Source organism: Corvus kubaryi, unplaced genomic scaffold (genome assembly GCF_017639235.1).
Source record: "Corvus kubaryi isolate FWS band 111438036 unplaced genomic scaffold, C.kubaryi_AGA036_p1.0 132, whole genome shotgun sequence".
Taxonomy (NCBI): Eukaryota; Metazoa; Chordata; class Aves; order Passeriformes; family Corvidae; genus Corvus; species Corvus kubaryi.
Window position 1 is genome coordinate 625,389 of NW_024580666.1, and position 21,349 is coordinate 646,737.

A 21,349-nucleotide genomic window follows, 5' to 3' on the forward strand; every position below is an offset into this window, starting at 1 on the left:
TTGCAAATTAATGTTGGTTATTAAGGAGGAAGAGCTCAAATACTCCGTTCTTGCTTTATCATGCATATAATTATGTCAGACATTGTTTTGAACTTCACACAGTAATGTCCTGTGAATTGGCCAGCCTTGGCAGTTGGTGACTGTACTATGTTCAATTATGCTGTATAGTATGATATTTTCTTTGATGCATACTGCTCGGTTTCTCATTTTACTACCTAGGCTTCTTTTCCCATAGGAGTAAATTACATTGACTCTAAAAGAAAGCAGTTTTCCAAAAACAACTTGCCTTGCATTTTGGTAGAGTTGCTGTTAAGAAATCTTGTGTTGTAGTACATGTAGAGGCAAACAGTGGAGGACACTTGGATATTTCAGATTGGTAGCTACTACTGAGCGCCAGTGGTGTATGGCATATGCAGAGGAGGTGGTGAAATAACAGTTGGAAATGGATGTTTCCAGATATTTGGAATTATACTTTAAATGTGTCTACTTTTTAGAAACAACGGAAATTGGAGAGACTTGTGAGTCTAGATCTGTCAGTACTATTGAAGAAATTCTGCCTGGCTTGATTCTTGTTTCAGTTAGAAACTTCTCAAAACTTTGAGGCCTGTATTCTTGGAAGACTTTTACTGGTGGTATTTAGAAAAAGATGTAAATGCAAATCCCTTAGAATTATACAGTTGAGATTGTAAACAGGTTATAGTGCTTTTGGTTTTGATTTTTGTTTTTTTTTGTTTTAAATCGAGCTGGAATACAGCTTTGGAATTAAACCACAGATTTCATATCTAGAGATGAAACTAAAGTAACAGAGGAGCAGGGTGTCAAAACTGCAGGCTTAACTGCCTAACTGTATCAAAGTGGTGAATTCGTTTAATTGATTGAATAACAGTTTTGACAGAAGACTTCTAATTTACATCATGTTGCTTCATAATTGGCATTTTCCTGTTGCATTTAATCTGTGATCTACAGTACTGAGTTTATATGCATGATCTGATACCATGTGTGACTAGCTCTCTAGCATCTGTAGATGCTTATCACTCATTTACCAGTTAAAAATGGCTAAACAAGTCATAAAGGATGAGGAAAGCAGAATAGTTTTTTAGAAGTAACTCTATTTTGCTGTCGCAAAGTCTGTTTGTACTTGAGAGGAGAATTTTCCAAGTTCTGAGCTTGTTCAAAGCTTTGTGACTCCACTGAGTAGGTTTCACGTGGGTACAAGCTAAGGTAATTGCTTTCTGTCTTAAAAAGACAAGGGGTTTTTTAGGTAGTGTCCTTCTGTAGATGAATGTACAAGTAATATTATCTTAAATTTGAAAGTGTCTTGAGAATTGCACTAATCACACAAAGTCCTGTAAATTATAATAATGTGTCCCATAATCTTCACTAGCTTTCGCCTTTTGCCCCAGATAAGGGGATAAAAATATTTCAGCATCCTTCTTTTCTTAGAGTTAAAATGGTTTAAGTCTTGCAGTACTCTTAGGCTGAACTTGTTGTGACCCAGTGTGTCTGAAGTTGCAACTTCTACTTAATTCAGAATGCTTAACACTGGGCGATTAAGAATTGCTGAAAATTTGAATTCTTCCTTCCCTTGTGTTTTTATTCTGAAACAATCTTTACAAAGGGCTGTTTCTGGAGAGCAGAGTACAGTCTTTTGTTTCTGGATAAAATTGATGGCTGCAAATGAAAGAATAAAGAAGGCTGTCTATTCATGTTCCCCAGCCTTTGTTTCAGTGGGCATTGTTTCAGTTTATAAGAGCTGTTTAGTACTATAGATTACTGGAAAGGCTGAAAGACTCCCAAGCACATCAGTGCACACTTGTTAAACTCCTGCTATCTCCTCAGCTGCCCACCCAGTACCTTCTTGTTTCAAAGATACTGTGAAAGACTTATTTCCTTTTCTGCCACATTTACTTTGAAGTCACCTTTTGTACAGTAGTTTAAATGAGTCTTACTATTTTTCTTTCAAATTATGGAAACTTTATCAAACCTGTGATTTGAGTTCTAAAACTGAGAAAACTGGCTGGTTGAAATTTTCGTTATTTTTGATTTCCCACCTTTTTATCTTAAAAACTCAATACGTAAATAGATTTTTGGCACTTAGCTACAGATCCAGGTTCCGGTTTTGTAGGTAACATAGTCCTGTGATAGCTAAACTGTTGCTTTATTTGCTTTCACTTTAGGGTCTCCATATAAACATATTAAAGTACATAAGCATTTGTACAGAGGTGAGATGATACCCATGTAGAACTTCAGTCAGAACAGTTTAAGCTAACCTGAAACTTGATAGACAGGTTCATTTACTGAGTGCATACCTGGAGAGTGCATTAACCTGTGAGTTAGTAAATTTGTTTGTTTGTTTGTTTTTGCTAGTGTCAGTGACTCTGTTGGTGTAAATGCAATGCAATGGGATACATATGCCTCCTTGTACTAGTGATAAAATTGTTCCAACTGGGCTTGGTATGCTGAGTTTGGCCATGTTTGTAAGTGGAGGGATTACGCTTCCTCCTAGTCCCTTTTCCCTGAGGAAACCCTTGTGGTTTGAGGTGCTCCTGTCCCCCCTCTGCTTTAATGCTCTCTTTCCCTGAGGTTACTGTGGTGAATGGGTGTTAACACCATCTTCTCCTCTTTCTCCCTTCCTTTTTTATTTTTTCCTGTAGGGCTTTCTTTGCAAGTGTATTCAGACATGCGTACGTGGCCTTGAGTAGGTCTGCTTGATGGAAGCCCATCTGGGAAAGCAAACAGGAAAATCTAATTAAAGTCTTAATCAGATTTAAGTATGATATAATCACACAGTTGCTTGTGCTGTCCAAGACCATGTACTACATCTGGGCATGCACGTGGATAGGCTTTTGTTTTGCATGTAGGTGTGTTTGAGATTGTGTGAGGGCTGTCAGGATTTCTTGGATGTATCTAAGCCCAGGCTGGCATGGGAAATGACCTCTCTGCTGTGTGCAGTGTGAAAGGGGTTTTTCTAATGGATGGTCATGTAGCCACATGTAAGGTGAGCCATTGTCTTGTGCAGCACTGAAACAAGACAAAAACAATCCACTGAAAAGAAGTCTTAGTCCTTTGCCACATAAAATGTTTGATTTTGTTGGTTGTTTTTTTTTTTCCAAATAGGCAACAAACTGTCCTGGAAAACAGCTTTGCTACCAGAAGTATCTTCTGAACATGGAAGACTACAGAACAAACAAATTTCCAAATGCTGTATTATATTTCTTAATAAAAAGGCATTTATGAAACTCTTTTAAGAATGCGATTTGAGGGCAAACTTTTTTAATAAGTGAGAGAACAAACAGTTTCAGTGGCTCAGCTCTTCCATTGTGCAAATTTAATGAGCTACTCTCCTTTTAACTTAATGTCCCTTTGAAATAGGAGATTGCATTGGAAACGTTTGACTTTATATGGTATCTGTTTGAACGTGAACACTAATGTAAGTTCTGTTAAGTTACTGCAAATGTAACATTTTGTCTTAGTTTACTTGTTCTAGTGCAGCCTCACATAGAAATACTCTAAATAAAGCATCTTAAAGCAGTGGTTGAAGTTATTCCTCTTAAGTAATCTAGCTGTGAAAAAGTTGCCAGTGGGTTTTATGCAACATTTATTTCCAGATGAAGGAATGTTTTTGTTCCCCTTATGATTCTCCTTCAGTTTCGATGTCTGGTTTAGTGGAAATGTTCAGTTGTCAGAAGAATCAAGACGGTGTATTATTTAGATCTTACCAGACAAGTGGGATTTGTTCCTTCCATTCCAGTTATCAGAAAGATTAACCCTTTGCCCTTGCGGTCCTAATTGCAGTCATTCAAAAACAAAGATTCTGCTTGTACAAGACAGCACCAAAGTGGGGTGTGTGCCAACTAGAATGTTTCTCTGGTGAATGTGGGTTGCAAGTATTACATAAATTTTGTCTTGTGTTTCAGGCACCGATAAAAGCAACCTGTGAAGATATGTCATGCAAGACTGGATTTCCTGAAGATGTTCACAGTGCAGTAGTATCAAGGAGTGTACATGGAGGGCAGCCTCTTCTCAATGGTATTGTTAGAAAACATATTGAACTTTTTTGTTTCTCCTACTTGTAGTCATAAGTCACTCTGGAGCATTTTCACCCTTAAATAGGATACAAACACTTGCAGGAAAGAACATCAGCTGCCCTATGATTATTTCTTGATCACTGTCACAGGATTTGGAAAATCTGTTGGCATTAGTGACCGCACATGCACCTCTGACTGTAATTTGAAAACACTGAGTGTTGCAAAACTTCCCATTATTATCCTCTAATTCTCAGCACAGCATTCACATTGATGTTTCTTACTACCACTGATAATAGCTATGCCATCAGTCTGTACTTAGAGCTTGTGTGTGTATGTATGAGGAGGTAAAGAAAATTTCCTTTCTGCTTTGCATCTCTCATAGAAGAACTGCAGTTACACCCAGTCCTAGTGCTCATGTTAATGCAGAGGGAGTTTCCTTACTGCTTTTTCATGGCAATCTGAGGAGAGTCACCTATGGAAAGCAGGTAATGGGACAGGCAGCAACGTGAGTGAGTGGTTGTCTGTGAGCCCCTGGTCAGTGACCGCAGCACTGCGGTCTCTGTAAGGAGCCATGCCAGGAGAGGCAGGACAGTGCCAGGGCTGTCTCAGGGACAATGCACTGCTCTCTCACCCTGGCACCTACCTGCATCTGAATGGCACGGTGCCCAGGCTGGGGATGACCTGCTTGCCTTGCACTCGGTGAGCACAAGCCGTTTCCTCCGCCGGGGATGCCAGGCAGTCAGTACATCTGCCCACGGGTTGTCCAGGTTGGGAATTCAGTTCACTGTTCTTTTTGTGTCTCTATTTTTCAGGGATAGAGTAGGACACAGAGGCAGGTGCTCTGAATGTTTCCTAAATTTCCCAGCCAGTTAAGTTGCAGTATACAAGTTCGCAGAAGTACAACAGTTTTTAAAAATCTGCGTTAGTTTGTTTTCTGAACCGCTAACATAATTTTTTTTAATCTAATTTGGAAATTGTGGAACTAAGAACATTGGTTTTAGACGGTTTCAAATACAGCTTAAATAAGGACTAATTTAATTTAATTTGTTGTTTCTTTCACATATAAATTTGGCTACGCAGTTCGAGATATTTAAATGAAAAAAATTCTAATGAGTCTGCAAAACAAATGAAGTAAAAGCTGTAGTCTTGATTTTACATGCTGTATGTAGCAGTCTCTCGTTAATTATATTTTACAGACCTGTTTTGTGCTTTCTTGGAAGTATAATGGAAACTTGAATGCAGGATGAATTGATTAGCTTTAGTGTATTTAAACTTGAGTTATTAAAGCTTTCTCTGATCAGTTTCAAGGAAGTATATTCTACCAGCACAGACTTTTCTTTTATTAAAAGATGGCTTAGAAATTTTTGTATTGAAGTAAATGTTCTGCCAACTGAGAAAACCATAAAGGGGAAAGAGAATATTCCTCACTTTCCCACCAAATGGGAGTTAATAGATGTCACTCCTGTAGACTCCTATAATAGACATCCGCATGAGAACTCCTTGGTATGTGATGAACAAACAGGGGCGGGGGACAGAAACAGGGATGCAGAGCCAAGTGCTTCCCAAAGGTGCTGCCTTGAAACCACCAAATGTTTGTTACAGGTTAACTGTCATGCCATCAGTTCCTCTTGAAATGGAGATCACACAGATTTTGAGATCTGCTCTGCCCTGTGAAAGTTCTCTTTACTCGGTATGGAATCAAGGCTCTTTCTGCAGTTTTTCCCTTTTCCCACCAGTTAGGAACCACAGTAGACTGGGCACTGATTGTCAGTTGTCATTGCTCATGCAAACCTGACGATAATGTCTGATCAGCTTTAACTGAGTCTGAACTAGTAACATAGGATGACAAACTGACTTCCTGTTTCATTATTCATCCCATTCCCACAGTCCCTTCCCTTGCTTCTCAGAAGTGAGTGAAGCATGACTGTTGGTTTGTCCTTGAATGGTATTAAAATGCATAGCATTTTAGGGAAGTAGGAATTGGAAACACTGTATGAGGCAAACGGTACGTATCACATCATATCAGCTGGTTGAAAAATGACCTGGGGGAGTCTTTTTCCTACCACCATTTCCTCCTCTGAATTACTGCAGTGGTTAATTCTTTTGAAAATTTTGACATGCTTAAAAGCATATAATTTGCTGGTTACAGATAAACATACAGTCCATCACTGCATAGCTTTGACTTAAATTTAATTACACTGTCATTTTGAAATACTATTGTTGTCAAAAGCCTATTTTCTGGTTATTAAACTAGATTCAGATGATGCTGGAAGTTAAGTATAGTTGCATGACATTTGCTTCGTAGGGATAATCATGTGCCTGATTCTGATCTCGGTTGCCTCGCCTATCTAAATGCATGGAATTATTTAAGTTGGAAAAGACCTCTAAAACCATAAGGTCCATCCATTAATCCATCATTGCCAAGTTTACCACTAAACTATGTCCCTAAGCACTACATCTACATGTCCTTTAAATACCTTCTGGGATGGTGACTCCATCACTTTCCTGGGCAGCCTGTTCCAATGCTTGCCAACCCTTTTGCTGAAGAAACTCTTTCTAATATCCAATCTAAGCCTCCCCGATGGAAGGTGATACCATTTTCTTTTGTCCTATTACCTGTTTCTGGAAGAAATGACCAACCCCCACCTCCTTACAACATGCTTTCGGGTAGTTGTAGTGAGCAATTAAGGTCACACAATTCGCCTTGGCCCACTGATCCAAGAAGCATTATCTTCCTGCCCTCCAGCAGATCAGCATTCCTGCCCATCTGACTGAGGTACACCTGATCCGCTCATCCCAGTCATCAATAAAGATACTAAACAGGACTGGCCCCGACTCTGAGCCGTGGGGAACATGACTGGTGGCTGGGTGCCAGCTGGATGTAACTCTATTCACCACCACTCCCTGGGTCTGGTCATCCAGACAATTTTTGGGTTTTTACCCAGCAAACACTGCACCCCTCTAAGCAATGAGCAGCCAGTTTCTCCAGGAGAGCACTGTGGTAATCGCTGTCAGAGGCTTTTCTGAAGTCTAGGTGGACAGCATCTACAGCCCTCCACTCATCCAGTGGGTCACGTTGTCATAACAGGAGATCAGGTTGGTCAAGCAGCACCTGCCTTTCATGAACTCAGGCTGGCTAGGCCTGATCCCCTGGTTATCCTGTATGTACTGCGTGGTGGCACTCAAGGTGATCTGCTCCATGACCTTCCCCAGCCCCTAGGTCGGGCTGACAGGCCTGTAGCTCCCCAGATCCTCCTTCTGGCTGTTCGTGTAGCTGTGCATCACATTTGCTCACCTCTGGTCAACGGGGACTTCCCTGGTTATCCAGGACTGGTGATAAATGATGCAAAGTGGCTCTCTGAGCACTTCTGCCAGTTCCTTCAGTACCTTTGTGTGGATCCCATCTGGCCCCGTAGACTTCTGTGTGTCTAAGTGGTGCAGCAGGTCACTGACCATTTCTCCTTGTGTTATGGGGGCTTCACTCTGCTCCCTGTTCTGGTCTTCCAGCTCAGGGGACTGGGTACAGAGAACAACTCATTTTACTATTGGACTGAGGGAAGGAAGGAGGTGGGGGTTGGTTGGTTTTCCAGAAACAGGTAATAGGACAAGAGAAAATGGTATCACCTTCCATCAGGGAGGTTTAGATTGGATATTAGTGCCTTCTTTCCCTTAAATAAAATTAGAGTTATATGATAACTTGTTGGTGTCTGCACTCCAGTTGTTACAGTAACATAGGATATCTGGCTTTTGAAGCACTATTATAAGGAGTTTACTTGTACTACTCTATATGGTATGTTTTTTGAAGAGGTTTCTCTTTAATCCTTTGTTCAGGTGCTGCTTGTTTTTGACAGAGGGTCGGGATTGTTCCTGTTGCATTTAAGAATAGTTCATAATGGCATGGTTCATTCATACGGCTAGAACTTTATGACAGCATCTACTAATTTTTCCTTTTGTGCGTGAGAGGCAGCTACACATTCAGTTGTTATCCAGGTGTTTGGTTTGCCCCAGGATGTGAAAAACGGGTGGAGCAGTATATTCAGAAAAATATAAATTGGAAAAGGGAAAAAAAACCCCCACATTTATTAATGGGGGCTGGGGGGAGAAAAAGAGAAAGGGGGCTGCCCTTGCTGCCCTTGGTTTCAGGATGAGGAAATAGAAAAGATGATTCTAGTTGAGAAGTCAGAGAAGTTGGAAACTACTCCTTTTGTAGTCTGTGACTGAGCTCTGTAGGAGGTAACCTGTACCATATAGACTGTCCCCTATTGCCTCCTTCTGGCACAGTGTCACCAGTGCCCCATGATTCTCTGTTCCCCTGGAACAGACTTCATTGGTCATAGCTTTGGAGACTCTTTGAAGCTGGTATCTTACAATTTTTCTTGTACAATGCCTGGCAAGTCTGACTTCAAGATACGATACGCTCTGGTCACTAGATACATTTAAGATGAGTCATATAGGCCTAATATTGAATTTATTAATTATGTTTGACATGTTGTTTCACTTGATACCAGTGGCTTTGTTGAAATTACAGTGGTTTTTACCAAGGAGCTAAGTGAGCTCAGAACTACTACCTTAATTTGTGTAAAGGGAGAAAAAATAATAATTTCAGAAGTAGAATTTACAGAAACTCCATTCATTGCTAAAAAGTGTCTTAATAATAAAGCCATGGAATTATTTGGGCCTCCAGGTCTTTTAGAATGTAATATACTTCAAATTTTTTTAGGACTTAAATCTTCCACCATATAAAAAAGAAAATAAGTACTATGCAAATAAGTCTCCAGCCATCACCTAATAGCAGTAGATATCTAACCCAAATTTAAGGCACAGTACTTATGACTGGTTTCTGTAAATAAAATGTGATTACTGTTTGGAGAGCCATAAATAAGATGTAGTACTCAGAGAAGAAGAGGTTAAGTCAAGAGGGAGTTCCGTTTAATATATTAAATGCCCTTGCTTGTGCTGGTTTTATCACATTTTTGTAGTTCATCCAGGAAAAAGTACTTGTGGCAGTTTGATATGTCCAGCCTGTTTATCTAATCTTTGTTCTATATCCTGGAAATTTTAAGATACAAATAAAGCATTTTCAGCTAAAATCATTCACGTCAAAAGGTTACTTGAATGGTTTGCAGAATAATTTCTTAGCTATTCTTACTCTGATAATTATTGTAGCAGTTTCTTTCAAAGATGTTACTTTAACATTGTCTCTTCTGTTGCTAAATGCATGGTTTTAGTTTTCTGCTAAGCAAATTCATTCCTAAACCATTCCTTTGAGCGCTGTGTAGCTGTAAAATATTTCTAAGGTCTTTGCACTGCACAATGATAAAGAAAAAGAAAAATGTTTTGGTGTTGATCACAGAGATAAGCAGTGATTATGGATGATTAACACTGCAGTTTTGTGAGCTGTTTAAGCCACAGTAAGCATCAGCTCTGCCAAAAAAGGCACGCTTACGCCTTCCCTCCTCTTTGAGCCTGGTACCAAGTGCTCATGAAACCATAAAATGAACGGGGTTAGCCAATTTATCTGGGGTAAACTTTCACTCCCACTCCTTTAGGCTTTCTTTCTCAAAGACCTTGTAGGCTTTAACAGCCATGGTGTCCCTGCTGCCTTCTCTCCTCTAGCAGTGAAATGCTTAGAAAATAGCATTTGTTTTGATGCTTTCAAACTGAGTAACAAAACTTGATTTTTGCATTCCCACAGACTTATTTTGTAGTTTACCGTTGAAAATACCCATTGGTCTCAACCCAGAGATGTGTTGTTGTTGGGAGTGTGGCTCTCAGGCGTGGCCTGTTGTTGAAGAGTGGCTTGGCATTTCTTTATGACGTAGTGGGGGGCTACATGGATGCTGTCTGTCCCAGGTGGAGCTACTTGACTTTGTTGCTAGTGGTGTTCTATTATTCTATGTATACAAATGTCTGCCATCAGCTAAGAATAAAATTCCTTTTTAAAAAGTCATAATGCTTAAAATTGAAGACAGCAGCACATCTTTTAAGGCTTATGAGCCTTTCTTTGCTGTAAACAGCTCTTTTACAATTGTATTCTTACTCTAGCAGCATACACAGGGGGCTTTGATATTCCAGTGTGCATTAACTATATATAGAGCCAGTGAAAGTGTTCTTAGAAGAATTATATTTTCCAAGAGGGAAATTAGTCTTTCCCCAGGAAAAAAATTTTTGCCTTTTTTTTTTTTTCTATAAAAAAAAGATGAAAATGGTAACCACTTTGTTTGAAGTCTCCTTGCCTTAAGCAAAAAGACAAGTTGACAAGTTCCTTCCAGGCAGACAGCCAAAGAATCTCAGATGGATAGGGTCTCTCTATGAGCTGCTGGCAAGCTGGGGAAAGATTGTTTCAATCCTTCCCAAATGTATTGTTTTTGGAAATTCTTTTCCTGTACTCTTCACCCTGCCCCCTCTTGGGGAAAAAAAAAAAAGAAAAAAAAAAAGAAAAAAAACACTACAACCTACCATCCTTCTAGTTACTCTTTTAAGCCTTTGTGGGAGTGAGAAATTTTTTTTTTCCAGAAGCTTCTGTTGTTAAGATATCTTTTCCCCCTCAGTTCTGCTTAACATTTAGGAGGTTCAGTTTTGCCCTCTTCTGTGAGACGCAGAGTAAATTCTATTGCTGTTACTTGGTGATGCTGTGCCTTGTTGTTTTTTGTATGTTACAGTTGCATTCCAGTTCTTGGTTTCTTGCCTTTTTAATCCTTTTCATCTTCTTTTCTCAAACAGCCTTCCTGTTTGTACTCTTTTGATATCCCACAGCATCCTAAATTCTCCAGTGTCAGTTTTGAGCTTACTATCCTGGATTGGAAGAGCTGCTTCTGTTTGCTTTCACTATGCTAGCACAGTACCTGTTTTATACTGCCAGTTGTCTATTCATGTACCAAGCTCTTAATGTATTCTTAGATACTTGTCCCCTGAAAATTAGAGCTTTCTTTTGCTGAAGCAAGAGACTGCTTTTCTTGGGAGGTTGTTTCCTTATTCCCTTTTACCAACTACTTAAACGTAGAATATATCCTTGAGTACATATAGTGTATATTCACCTTGCTGAACAGTGGTAATATACCTATTTGAATGGTGACTCCTTTTTGCTTTTTTTGTCTGATCTGTCTGTGATACCTGATTTTACTTTTGAGTGTTAAACTACTGACTAAAGTTGGTACCTTTTCATTTCAAGCTTGCATGTTGAATGTTACGTACATATAAACAGAATAAGCATAAATAGTGAAATGCAGTGATGTTATGGATGTGTATAAGTTACAGACATTTCTGACACATAACTATTACCTCTTGGTGGAATTGTATGTAATATGTGAATCAATTTGTATATCCAGTATCAAAGAATTTATCACTTGAGTTCTAGATAAGAAGGAATTCTAAAAAAACCTTATAAATTATACTAAACAAAAGGTTTTATGGAATATTTGTATTGCAGGTGGAACTAACGTTTTGTAGTTAAATTCTAAATGAACTATTCTGTCCACTTTTTCCAAAGAAGAAATATGATTCTCCCTTATTCCCTGGAAAAGGAGCACTGCTTTTGTTTCTTGTGTAGACTCTTAAAATTACATCTTGATAAAGAGGAAAATACACCTACGGAGAAATTACAGAAATCTTGAATGGTTGCAGTGTTTTGGGATCTGTAAATTACTATCTTAGTTAATTAGTCCAGTCCAGATAGTAATTTCTGTCTATGGTGCATTTACTTGGAATGCACTGAATTAATTAGTACTTACTCCCTTTTCCTATATTCAGCTGGTTACTTGTGAGGGTCTCAAATGCAGTGTCCTTTCTGTGTGCAGAAATCTGAATTACGACAGCAGAATTGTTAGCTGCCTCAGTAAGCTCTGAGCATGGCTCAATGAAGGATGGCAAAGGAGATGTTTGTTTTTGCCCTCTGAAGCTGGGTCTAGCATTATACTCTTTCTAACACCATTTAATGTAGCCTTAGTTCAATTTTAAACTATGCCATCTGGCTTTAATTCCCAAGGGGCCATTATTTGTCCTGAAATCGTAGTTAGAGCGTTCTTCAACGCTGACCAGTGCTGTAGGGGAGGTTAGGAGGAATGGTGGCTGCAAAGCTGTGCAGAAAACCTCTGCAACAGGCAAAGGTGCCCTTAGGTATGGGTGATTTATTTAGTTATAGAAGAAAAGTTGCTGTTGCATGCAAGAGCTGCATGGAAAAAAGAATTGTTTCTTTGTGTGGTATGTAAGTATATGGAATACGTGGAGCAGAAACTCAGGTGGGACCATCTGTGTTAGCATACATAATGTGAGAAAGTGGTATTTATAATTAGGCATTCATTTTGTCACTTAAGACTACAGTACATCTTCTGTTGACTTGTCATTTTTCTAACTATATGGAAGATAAATTTATGAGAGCATCCTACTGAACTGATATTACAGGAGAATACCCTTTATTGCAAAATGTATTACCATACTAAATACAGATAAACTCCTCTAGTATTTAAACACTTAAAAGACCATATTAAATCAAATGTTACTCTGTTGAAGACTTGGGTGTCAGTCAACAAATCCCAAGTACAGTTTGAACTGCTCTGATTTTGGTTGAATGCAGTGAGGCAGATTTATTGCTTTTGGTTGAACTTGGGACGCTCAGTGTAAAGGCATTTTTCTATTCTGGAAGTAACTTTTGGAAGAGCTCACTTCCAAACTTTCACAACATGTCCTAGGCATCAGAGCCAGCCTTGCTAAACTCTGGAGCAAGAAGGAGCAGAAGGAAGGTGCAAAGGAACAGGGTTGGGTTTTGGATGGAAAGGAAATGTACTGGACTTGCTATTATCTTCTAATTAGACTGTAGAAGGAGCAACTGGCCTTTGGCACCCTTTAAATCTTTCCAATTTAACACAGCACAGATGGTTTTCTACTCCTCTCCATATGCCCTTCCTGGCTGATGTGTCCTCCAGAGGCCAGGGAAAATAATGTTGGGGGATAAATGGGGTGAAACTCCAGAGTGCAAAATGGAGCTGAGGCTAGGGAAAGGATGGAAGCAGAAGAGTCCAGGTGATGAAGGATGATGGAATGGGTGGAGGTATGAACCCTAGTATCATTCAAGGGGGAAGGGAAAGCACAGGTTCTCCAAAACCCTAGAAAGAACAGAGAAATTTTGCATTAGTTGGAAGAGAAGGCAGAAGCAACCCAAGGTAAAAAGGAAAATATCTTGGAATACGTTCAGATTTCCTCATGACATCCAATTTGAGCTAGTCATGGGCATCAGATACCTGCCCTGAAGGAAATGCTGAGGACCCAGTGGAGCTCACCAGTATGAATTAAGTGAGCGCACAGTGCTGAGAAGCTTTTCCAAGAGAAACCACCAGGCCTTCTTGACACCAGAATGACAGCACGGTGTCACATATCTTCCATTTTTTTTTTGCAATTCATACGAATGCTAAAAAAACTTAATTATGTGAGTGTTCAGGCAAGATCAGAACATGCACAAGGAAGAGCCTTTTGAGGATAAACTGATCTTACAGCCAAGACATGAGGTTAGACAAAGTACCTACAGCTGCACATCATGACTTGTCCAGTTTTGGAGGCAGCATGGAGTTAGAGCACTAAGGGTCCATCAGTGTTTATGAAGTGGTATTAAAACCCACTGCTGCTTCTTTTTACAGGTGATTTGGTACCAGCAATATTTTTTCATTTTTTCTCACCTTGTGTGTATAGATGGACAGTTTAAGTGCATGTGAAAGCACCAACCTTAAGCTAGGAGAGGATATACCCAAAATGTAAATCTTTCCTATTGTTACAAATGCACCACAATGATGTGGCTGCAGGATGAGTGAGTCTGATCAGCAACATGATCCATCACAGAACTGTTCCTGCTTTTTCTAGTGGGCTCATTCTCTTCTGGCTCAGCTTAGTTGTTGATTTGCTGGGACCTGCTGTGGAAAAGGAGATAAATTAATGAGAAAAGAGGTGTGTCAGTGGTGATGAGAGAAAAGGAGGTCATAACTGAATGAAACTCCATTGTGTTAGATTCTCTGTTAGGTTTTTTCCACCCTCTTTTCTCTCTGCAGCGTTTTCTTCCTGCAGTTTTAATATATTCCAGGGTTGGGCAGCTGAGGATCAGTACCCTGCCATCCCTTGCCCTTGATGCCTGCTGCATCCCAGCGCTGCCTGGACATGGTAGTGAATTGTGCCGACGGTTCTTATGTGGGTTGCAGGTGACAGTGAGCAATCCCATTAACCTGCCACCCTGGCTGCAGATAGTCCTGGAGAACCAGGGCACCCAGCGCTGCTCCCGGCTGCCATCCCCCACCCTGCTGGCTGCAGCTCCCGCCTGCATGTAGGCACTGATGCTCTGGGCAGAGGAGCAGCACAGCATAGCTCAGGTGCATCTCCTCCTCCTCTGAGCTGCCTGCAGAGCTCAGAAACCAGCCCATTTTGGTTTTTTTTCTTTCTTTACTGTCTGCTGTGTTTTGGCAGACCTGTGAGCAGTGGCAAATATTATGATTGTGTCTGCTTGCCTGCAGCTCTTTCTTGTACCCTGTGCTGCCTTTTAAGAAGTAGATTTTGTTTGGTTTTGAAAATTAATGGCATATGCCTCTCAGGTTGTAGAGAGGAGGAATTATTTAAAGCCCTCTGTGAGTTCCAGTTTAACATTCTCTTAAATAGGAAAAGTTAGAATCCCTAAAAGTACAATTTGTAACATAAAAGCTATCCAAATAGCAGTGCAATCTGTTAAAGGGTTTAAAAATTTGATTCGCTGCAGTTTAAAATGTGAAATAAATGTACACTAATTGTTTTGAATGGAGATGAAGATGGTGTTTGAAGCCAGTCTTTAAAGGAATTAGTGAGATAGCACTGCAGTTAATGGTGGAGCACTATTTTTCTGTAATGGGCTAAGCAATGTTCTCTAATTAGCTTGCAAATTGATATTCAAATAAAAGTAAACTGGCAATCAAATACAAGCAAAACATCTATGTAAGTAGACTTTGGTGTCTGCATTTAGCATACCCGGTATCAAAATTATGTGTGGGTAAAGGGTAAGTTCCTAGTTCTTGTTTTCAGCATGGAGCTTTTAGTAATGGTGGCTCACTGGTTACAAGAGGTCATTATTTTAATTTAAGCACATGAAAAGAGGAAAAAGAAATGCCTTTTCTTCCACAAGTGAGTGGCTTTTAAACATTAGTAACATAATACTAAGTGTGCAAGTTTTTTTCCTGTCTTCGTTTCTTTCTGGTTTTGTCAACTAGCTGTGCACATAAGATTTGATACATAGCTCAGTCAGGGGAAGTTACTCTGTGGAGTTTTCCTGGATTTGGATCATATTTATGTTCATTATTAAAATTATTGCTATATGGTGTAGCCATTTCATTTTCAAGCCTTGTGCCAGAAACTGGATGCATAAAATATTAGTGGTGTTTATGTTGTAAGGTTTTCAGTGGCATGTAGTACAGGTTCTTAAACTTGAATTGAATGCCTGGCTCAAGTAGGTTTCTACAAAGGAGAATCACAGAATGGTTGGGGTTGGAAGGAGCTTAAAAGACCATCTAGTTCCAACCCCCCTGCCATGGACAGGGACATCTTCCTCTAGACCAGGTTGCTCAGAGTTCCGTCCAGCCTGGCCTTGAACACTGCCAGGAATGGGGCACCCACAGCTTCTCTGGGCAATCCATTCTAGTGCCTCACCACCCTCACAGTAAAGAGTTTCTCCCGGGCCTTACAAGAAAGCTGGTGCATAAGAACTGCCTTTGGGAAAGGTAAACAAAGACCACACATTTAAAATTTGATTTTCGGGGTCTTTCTAATGTCTTTATTTTCTAATCTAAAAAACATCTCTCGCTCATTGACACACTGATACCTTGCTAACTACCCTTTGTAAGCATATTGTTTACTGACAGACAGAAGTGTGAACTGTATCAGTGGGTCAAGTATGTGGTTTTATCAACCATCAGTACTCCTTCCATCAGCTGTTACAGTGTTTGTTCAGCATCATCTTTTATGCTGAAAGTTCTTTGGAATGTACTTCCCTAAATCAAATTCTCATCACTGTGCATTCATTAAATACAATTAATGTTTGCATAGATTTAGCTTTCAGTGCTGATTATCGTCTGAATTCTTCAAGGGGAAAAAACTCAAACAAAACCAAAACAAAAAAACCTTCTGTTAAGTATTTTCTGTAAAGCAGCAAGTATGCATTTTCCACCATAGAAATAATACATCAGTGAAAGTCTTTGACTTCCCAGTTCAGTATGTGCTTTTCTGTTCAAATAACCACAGTTTTCCCTTTACAGTGTTTTAGTGCATGTCCTTTTATAAAAAATTGATCAACTTAGTTCTCAGGGGATGGTTAATGGGGGAGTGTACGTCCTTCGGAGGTCACAGGTTCAGATCAGTCTGTCATCTGCATCCAGCAGCCAGTAACTTATAACTGCTTGGTAGGTTATGCAAAAGGAGCTTTGGTTGATTTGGTTTCTTCTGAAGGAGTCTCTGTAGAAAAGGTACTTATTACATAAGAGCAGAAATACTGCTGAAATTAGTGGAAACTGGGGCAGCACATGCAGGCAGGGAGTGCTCATGTGTACTAAGGTATCTGGAGAAGGTCAATATCGCAGTGCTCTCCTGACTGTCTGGAAGGGAGAAGCACTGAAACACAGTGGGATTTTGACCTCTTGGAGTGCATTTATGCACAGCTGAAATACGTTAGGGCAGTAGTTTTACCATCTTGGCGCAAATAGCACATCTAGCATTTTATGTATTGGAGGTGTTTTTGCCTACCTGTAATTGATTCAGTGTGTTTACCAGAACTGGAATGAAGTCTGTATCACACTGAGACTTCAAATACAAATTAACAGCAAAAGAAAACCCTCTCATCCTTACCCGGTACGTCACTATCTGCACTTCTGACCATGTCAAGTCTCATTTAATTAAAATCTTGTCGTTATGCCTGTGTGCCAGTTAATTATTTAAGAATGATATGTGTCATTATTTATAAAAATGGATTTTTTTTCCTCAGAGAAAGTGATTATAGCAGTTGTTACAGCTGCAAATGATCTGGTAGTTATTTCCTCCTTCCAATTTTTCGAACAAAGTCTCTGTAATTTACAGTTGCATGCAAAAAAGCCAATATAGTGTGGCTAAAATGGAAGACTTTCATTAGCCTTCAGTGTGTTGGCTGTTTAAAGGAAGCAAAGCCTACAAAAGCACAGGTGCACCTGGCTTTAGGATGCAATTTTGCAAGAGATATCCCAGCAGAACATGGCTGTTCCAGTCTGCTGGGCAGGTCATGGTGCAGTGATGAAGCCTGGCTTAAGGTGGCCAGTGTCTCAGGATCTGTGGGTTTTATACTGCAGTCGATTTAAAATAAAAAGAAAAGTTATTGAGTCCTTACAGTATTGAGTTGTATGTTCCTTACAAAACCCAACAGCAGGATACAAAGATTGTTAATTTTTTAAGCCCTGTGTATCATGCGGGACATAGATGAAAAACTGAAGCTCTCTCCACACACAGTCCTGTAAGTGACTGTCAACTTCCAAGTGGTACCTAAAGTTTTTGTAGGGTAACCGAATAAGGTCTTGGGAAAAGCTGCTTTTGAAGACTACTTGCTGTCTGCTCGAAGATGATAGTGTGACTTCTGTTGCAAACAACTGAAAAATTGTGAATGGGAGCCTAGCAGACGAGCAGAGTCTGGTAAGGCTTTATATGTATTTTTTAATAGCGATAACTTCTTGTAAAGCATTTACACCTTTATAGAAGGGGTAGAGATAGATAATAATTTGGTGAGCTGTTACACCAGTGTTTTAATAATGTCTGTCAACCATGTATATTTATGATGCAGAGAATTTTCCAGATTATGGGTAGTGTCAAAATGTCCCTGCAGGTCAAAACGTGGGGTTTTTTGCTTATAGGTCTTTGTTTTTATTTGGTGTTAGAGTTCTAAAGTCTCTGTATTGTCATTTAGGTAAGAATCTTGCTGTCTTACATTTTAGGATTTCTGCAAGCCATGCACAGATCTGCATGCACAGGATAAATTAAATTCTGAGCGTAGCATGCTATGAACTGAGAGAGAAGGTCACCTTTGTGCCATAAATGCAGACTGCGTCAATAACATTGTTCATTTTGTATCACTTACTTTGTGTTAAATTTGCTAGTTTGCCAGCAACAAAAAGTAAGTTTTTGGGGTTTTATATTTTATAATAATTCTTTTATTAACAAAATGATAATATTAGACAAATTTTTAGAAAGACCTGGAGATGCCAAGGGGACAGTGGGGTCTGTAATACTCGATATAGGACAGACAAATGGTTTTAGATTGTTTCAGAACATACCCAATTCTGATAATGTGATTGGGGGATTAATAGTCATTTATGCACAGTTTATTTGCTGCCTTTCCAAACAGATGTGGATGAATGTGGTACTTCTCATCTTTTTAACTGATGCTTCTACTGAACATTCAAAATACATTTTCCTCACTATAGCAAATACTAAAGTTTATCTTGTAAAAAGTTTTTGCTACATGCTGAAGAATTTTTAGTGGTTCTATGACTTGAACCATCGGGTGTTCAGAGCCCTCTGAGGTGGATGTTGCAGGTTCCAGGCACTATCTGTGGCTCTTGGAAAAAAGTTAAATCTCTGTGATTGAAAGACTTAAAGTGTGCTGTCATGGGGGATGTTGAAAATGGCTGGGAAGATTAGGCCAGTTTGGAAGACTGATTGCCCCAAGTTCCCTCATTTCAAGAGTAACAGTTCCCCTTATTTAGAGGATATAAGAATTGCAGAGCAGCATCAGCAGCTCCCAATTAGAGAAGCATATATTGCTAGCAAGAGACAAACATAAAACAGATGCACATTAAAATAAGGTTTGCTGATAACAGTCCTACTCGTGCCTCACTCCCCCAGACACAAATGCATTGGGAGATTTTGTGCAGAGGCATTTGCATTGCTGTGGATGAGGTCGCTAAATTAAGGCTTGGTCCCTGGGTGTGGTTCTGTAAAAGGTAGTAGGACCAAAGAGGGGTGGACTGGGGGTGGGCTGAAAGAGGTGTTTTGATGAGGGACTGAATGGTGCAACTTCACTGATGTGAGTCACACTGCAGAGAAGACAATCCACTGTGCATCTTCGATGGTGGTAAAGGAGCTCAGGCAGATGTTAATTCTCAAGCCTGAGGTCTTAATCCTGTATGGAAACCAAGTGATCTAAAAATTAACCATGAGAGAGAGCAGTCCCACATCTCTTCCTAGCCTTTCCCAGAGATTCTAGAGCATGTTTTGTGCTAGATCCAGTGGTCGTGCAGCCTCAATATGAATCAATGCATTGGTCTGATCAAATGGCAGGCTTACACTGGAGTGAAAGAGAAGTGATATTCCTGTGAATCAGCTGGATGAATCAGTTTGTCCCATAGCTGCACTGCAGTGGCTTCTTGGAGAAGAGGGATATGGGACCATGAGCTGCAAGACCTCATCTTTTAGCAGGATCTTGTGCTTAAATCTTTTTAATTGTCATACTAGAAGTGCATCCTAGCTATGTTTGTAAATATTGTTCATTTTCTACTGAGATCTTCATCTCTCACTGGCCAACCATACTGCTTTGCTGTCCTTTAGTATCTGAAGAACCAGGGTGTTTGATTTGAGCATCTAGTATGCAAATCAGATGACCTTCTCACTGTGATTACTTTTTCTTTTCTCTAATGAATGTATAAATCATGGATATTTTCACCATTAGCTCAAGCCCTTTTGTGAAATATGAGAACGATGTGCAGCATTTTAATCTTCAGTCTGTCCAGCCTCTCTCCCTCCACACTGGCAATCCAGCAGTAAACCCCTAACAAGTGGCAGTCTCTTCAGACAAGAAGACTCACAGGCTTATTCGAAGACAAAATGAAGCAAGCAAAGCCGACTACCATAGCTGAAAGCCATTTTTGCATGCACTCCCTGTTGAACTCTCTTTAGTCACCTGGGTGATGTAAAACATGACAGTCTGCCAGGACTGCTTCAGGGGCTTCAGTAGCATTCTCGGTTCCGTAAACTCTTCCATGTGTAGAGATTTGAGGGGTAGCTCTGCTGGAGTCTCCTGCTGTAACAGAGGATGCTGTTGCCTCAGTGCATGCATGCTGACTCTCTGCTGGAGGCTGCCATCCTGCAGCGGGGCTGATGACGCAGGCTGCCTGTCTGCACTTTGCCTCTGAGGGTCAGAGCCTCCTGTGAATTATCAATAAAGATGTGCTGACACCAGGGCAGCAGCAGAAGAACTAGAGCAGCACAAGGATGTGCGTGGCCTTCTGTCAGGTCTTGCTCATCACTGTCCTTAGCAAAGTCAAGATCAGGATCTGGGGTTGGAAGTACTTTGTGGTGGGAAGGCAGAAAAGAGCCCAGGGCTCTTGGTCACAGGGACCTTCGAAGCAGTCTTCAGAAGATGGTCTCCAGTGCTTTATGCAGTAAATTCCTGTGGTAGCCAGGCTTGCTGGTCTTCAGCTAAGGATGAAGTCTTGTTCCAGGTGTATGTGCTGTGGCAGTTGGGGTTAAAAATAAAGAGACACATTCTGCGTGGCTTGTAATAATCAGTTTGATTAAGTTTGGGTTAAAAACAATAGGAATGTTTCCTTTTAAGCTGAAGACTGTGATTTGTTTTGGACAACATTTTTAAAGCTTTCCATTAAGGGAGGAAAAAAAAGGGCAGCCTTGTAAACTCTCTACTACAAAGTTCTTTAAATAGCACAGTCTATCTCTCCTCTTACATTAGTGGTCAGCTTAAAAGTAATTCATCAAAACCAGTGGATTTACATAAGTATGTGGTATAAGAAAGAGGAAAACTAGGTCTGGAGTTTCTGAGAATACTTGAAATTCAAGGCAAATTTGGCTAGACTAAAATCAACCAAAAACTTAGTAAGTTTCTGGTATTTAGGGATTTGGGGTTTTGGGGGTTTTATATTTTGGAATATCTCATCTGGAAAAGGGAAATTCTGTAGCATCTGCTATGGATCTTGCATTCTAGAAAAGATTTGTAAATTATTTTTATGTATCTTATGTAAATGTTACAGGGAATGACAGGGATGCTGATTTTCTGTTCAGGGACAAATAGGAATAAAGGTATATCTCGAGATTGTCATGTGTGATGAAGAAGAGAATGTATTGGATGGCATAGGTGTGTTTCTTCAGATAAAGATTTTTTGATACCTGATTTTATTTTAATCTGACCCAGTTAGTGGTCAGGATGTTTGTTGCTTTTCCTTGTGACTTACATGTTTTCCCTTAAAGTTGGATGTTTGTTAGTACCTTTTCTTTTTAATTAGAATACTGATGTGCAGTTGCATAATCTAAATATCCAGAGTTACATTAGTGTTTCCTACTGGTTTACGTGTATT

The 21,349-nt window shown here is 39.9% G+C and overlaps 1 protein-coding gene across 2 annotated transcripts in view; it reads left to right on the forward strand.

The window, feature by feature from the left end:
• CDH2 (cadherin 2) overlaps positions 1–21,349 on the forward strand; it is a 116,890-nt gene that overhangs the window by 7,820 nt on the left and 87,721 nt on the right. For both annotated transcript variants that reach the window (XM_042029310.1, XM_042029302.1), the window contains exon 2: positions 3,918–4,029. In XM_042029310.1, the coding sequence (XP_041885244.1) occupies positions 3,918–4,029 (112 nt within the window). The remainder of the gene's footprint in view (positions 1–3,917; positions 4,030–21,349) is intronic.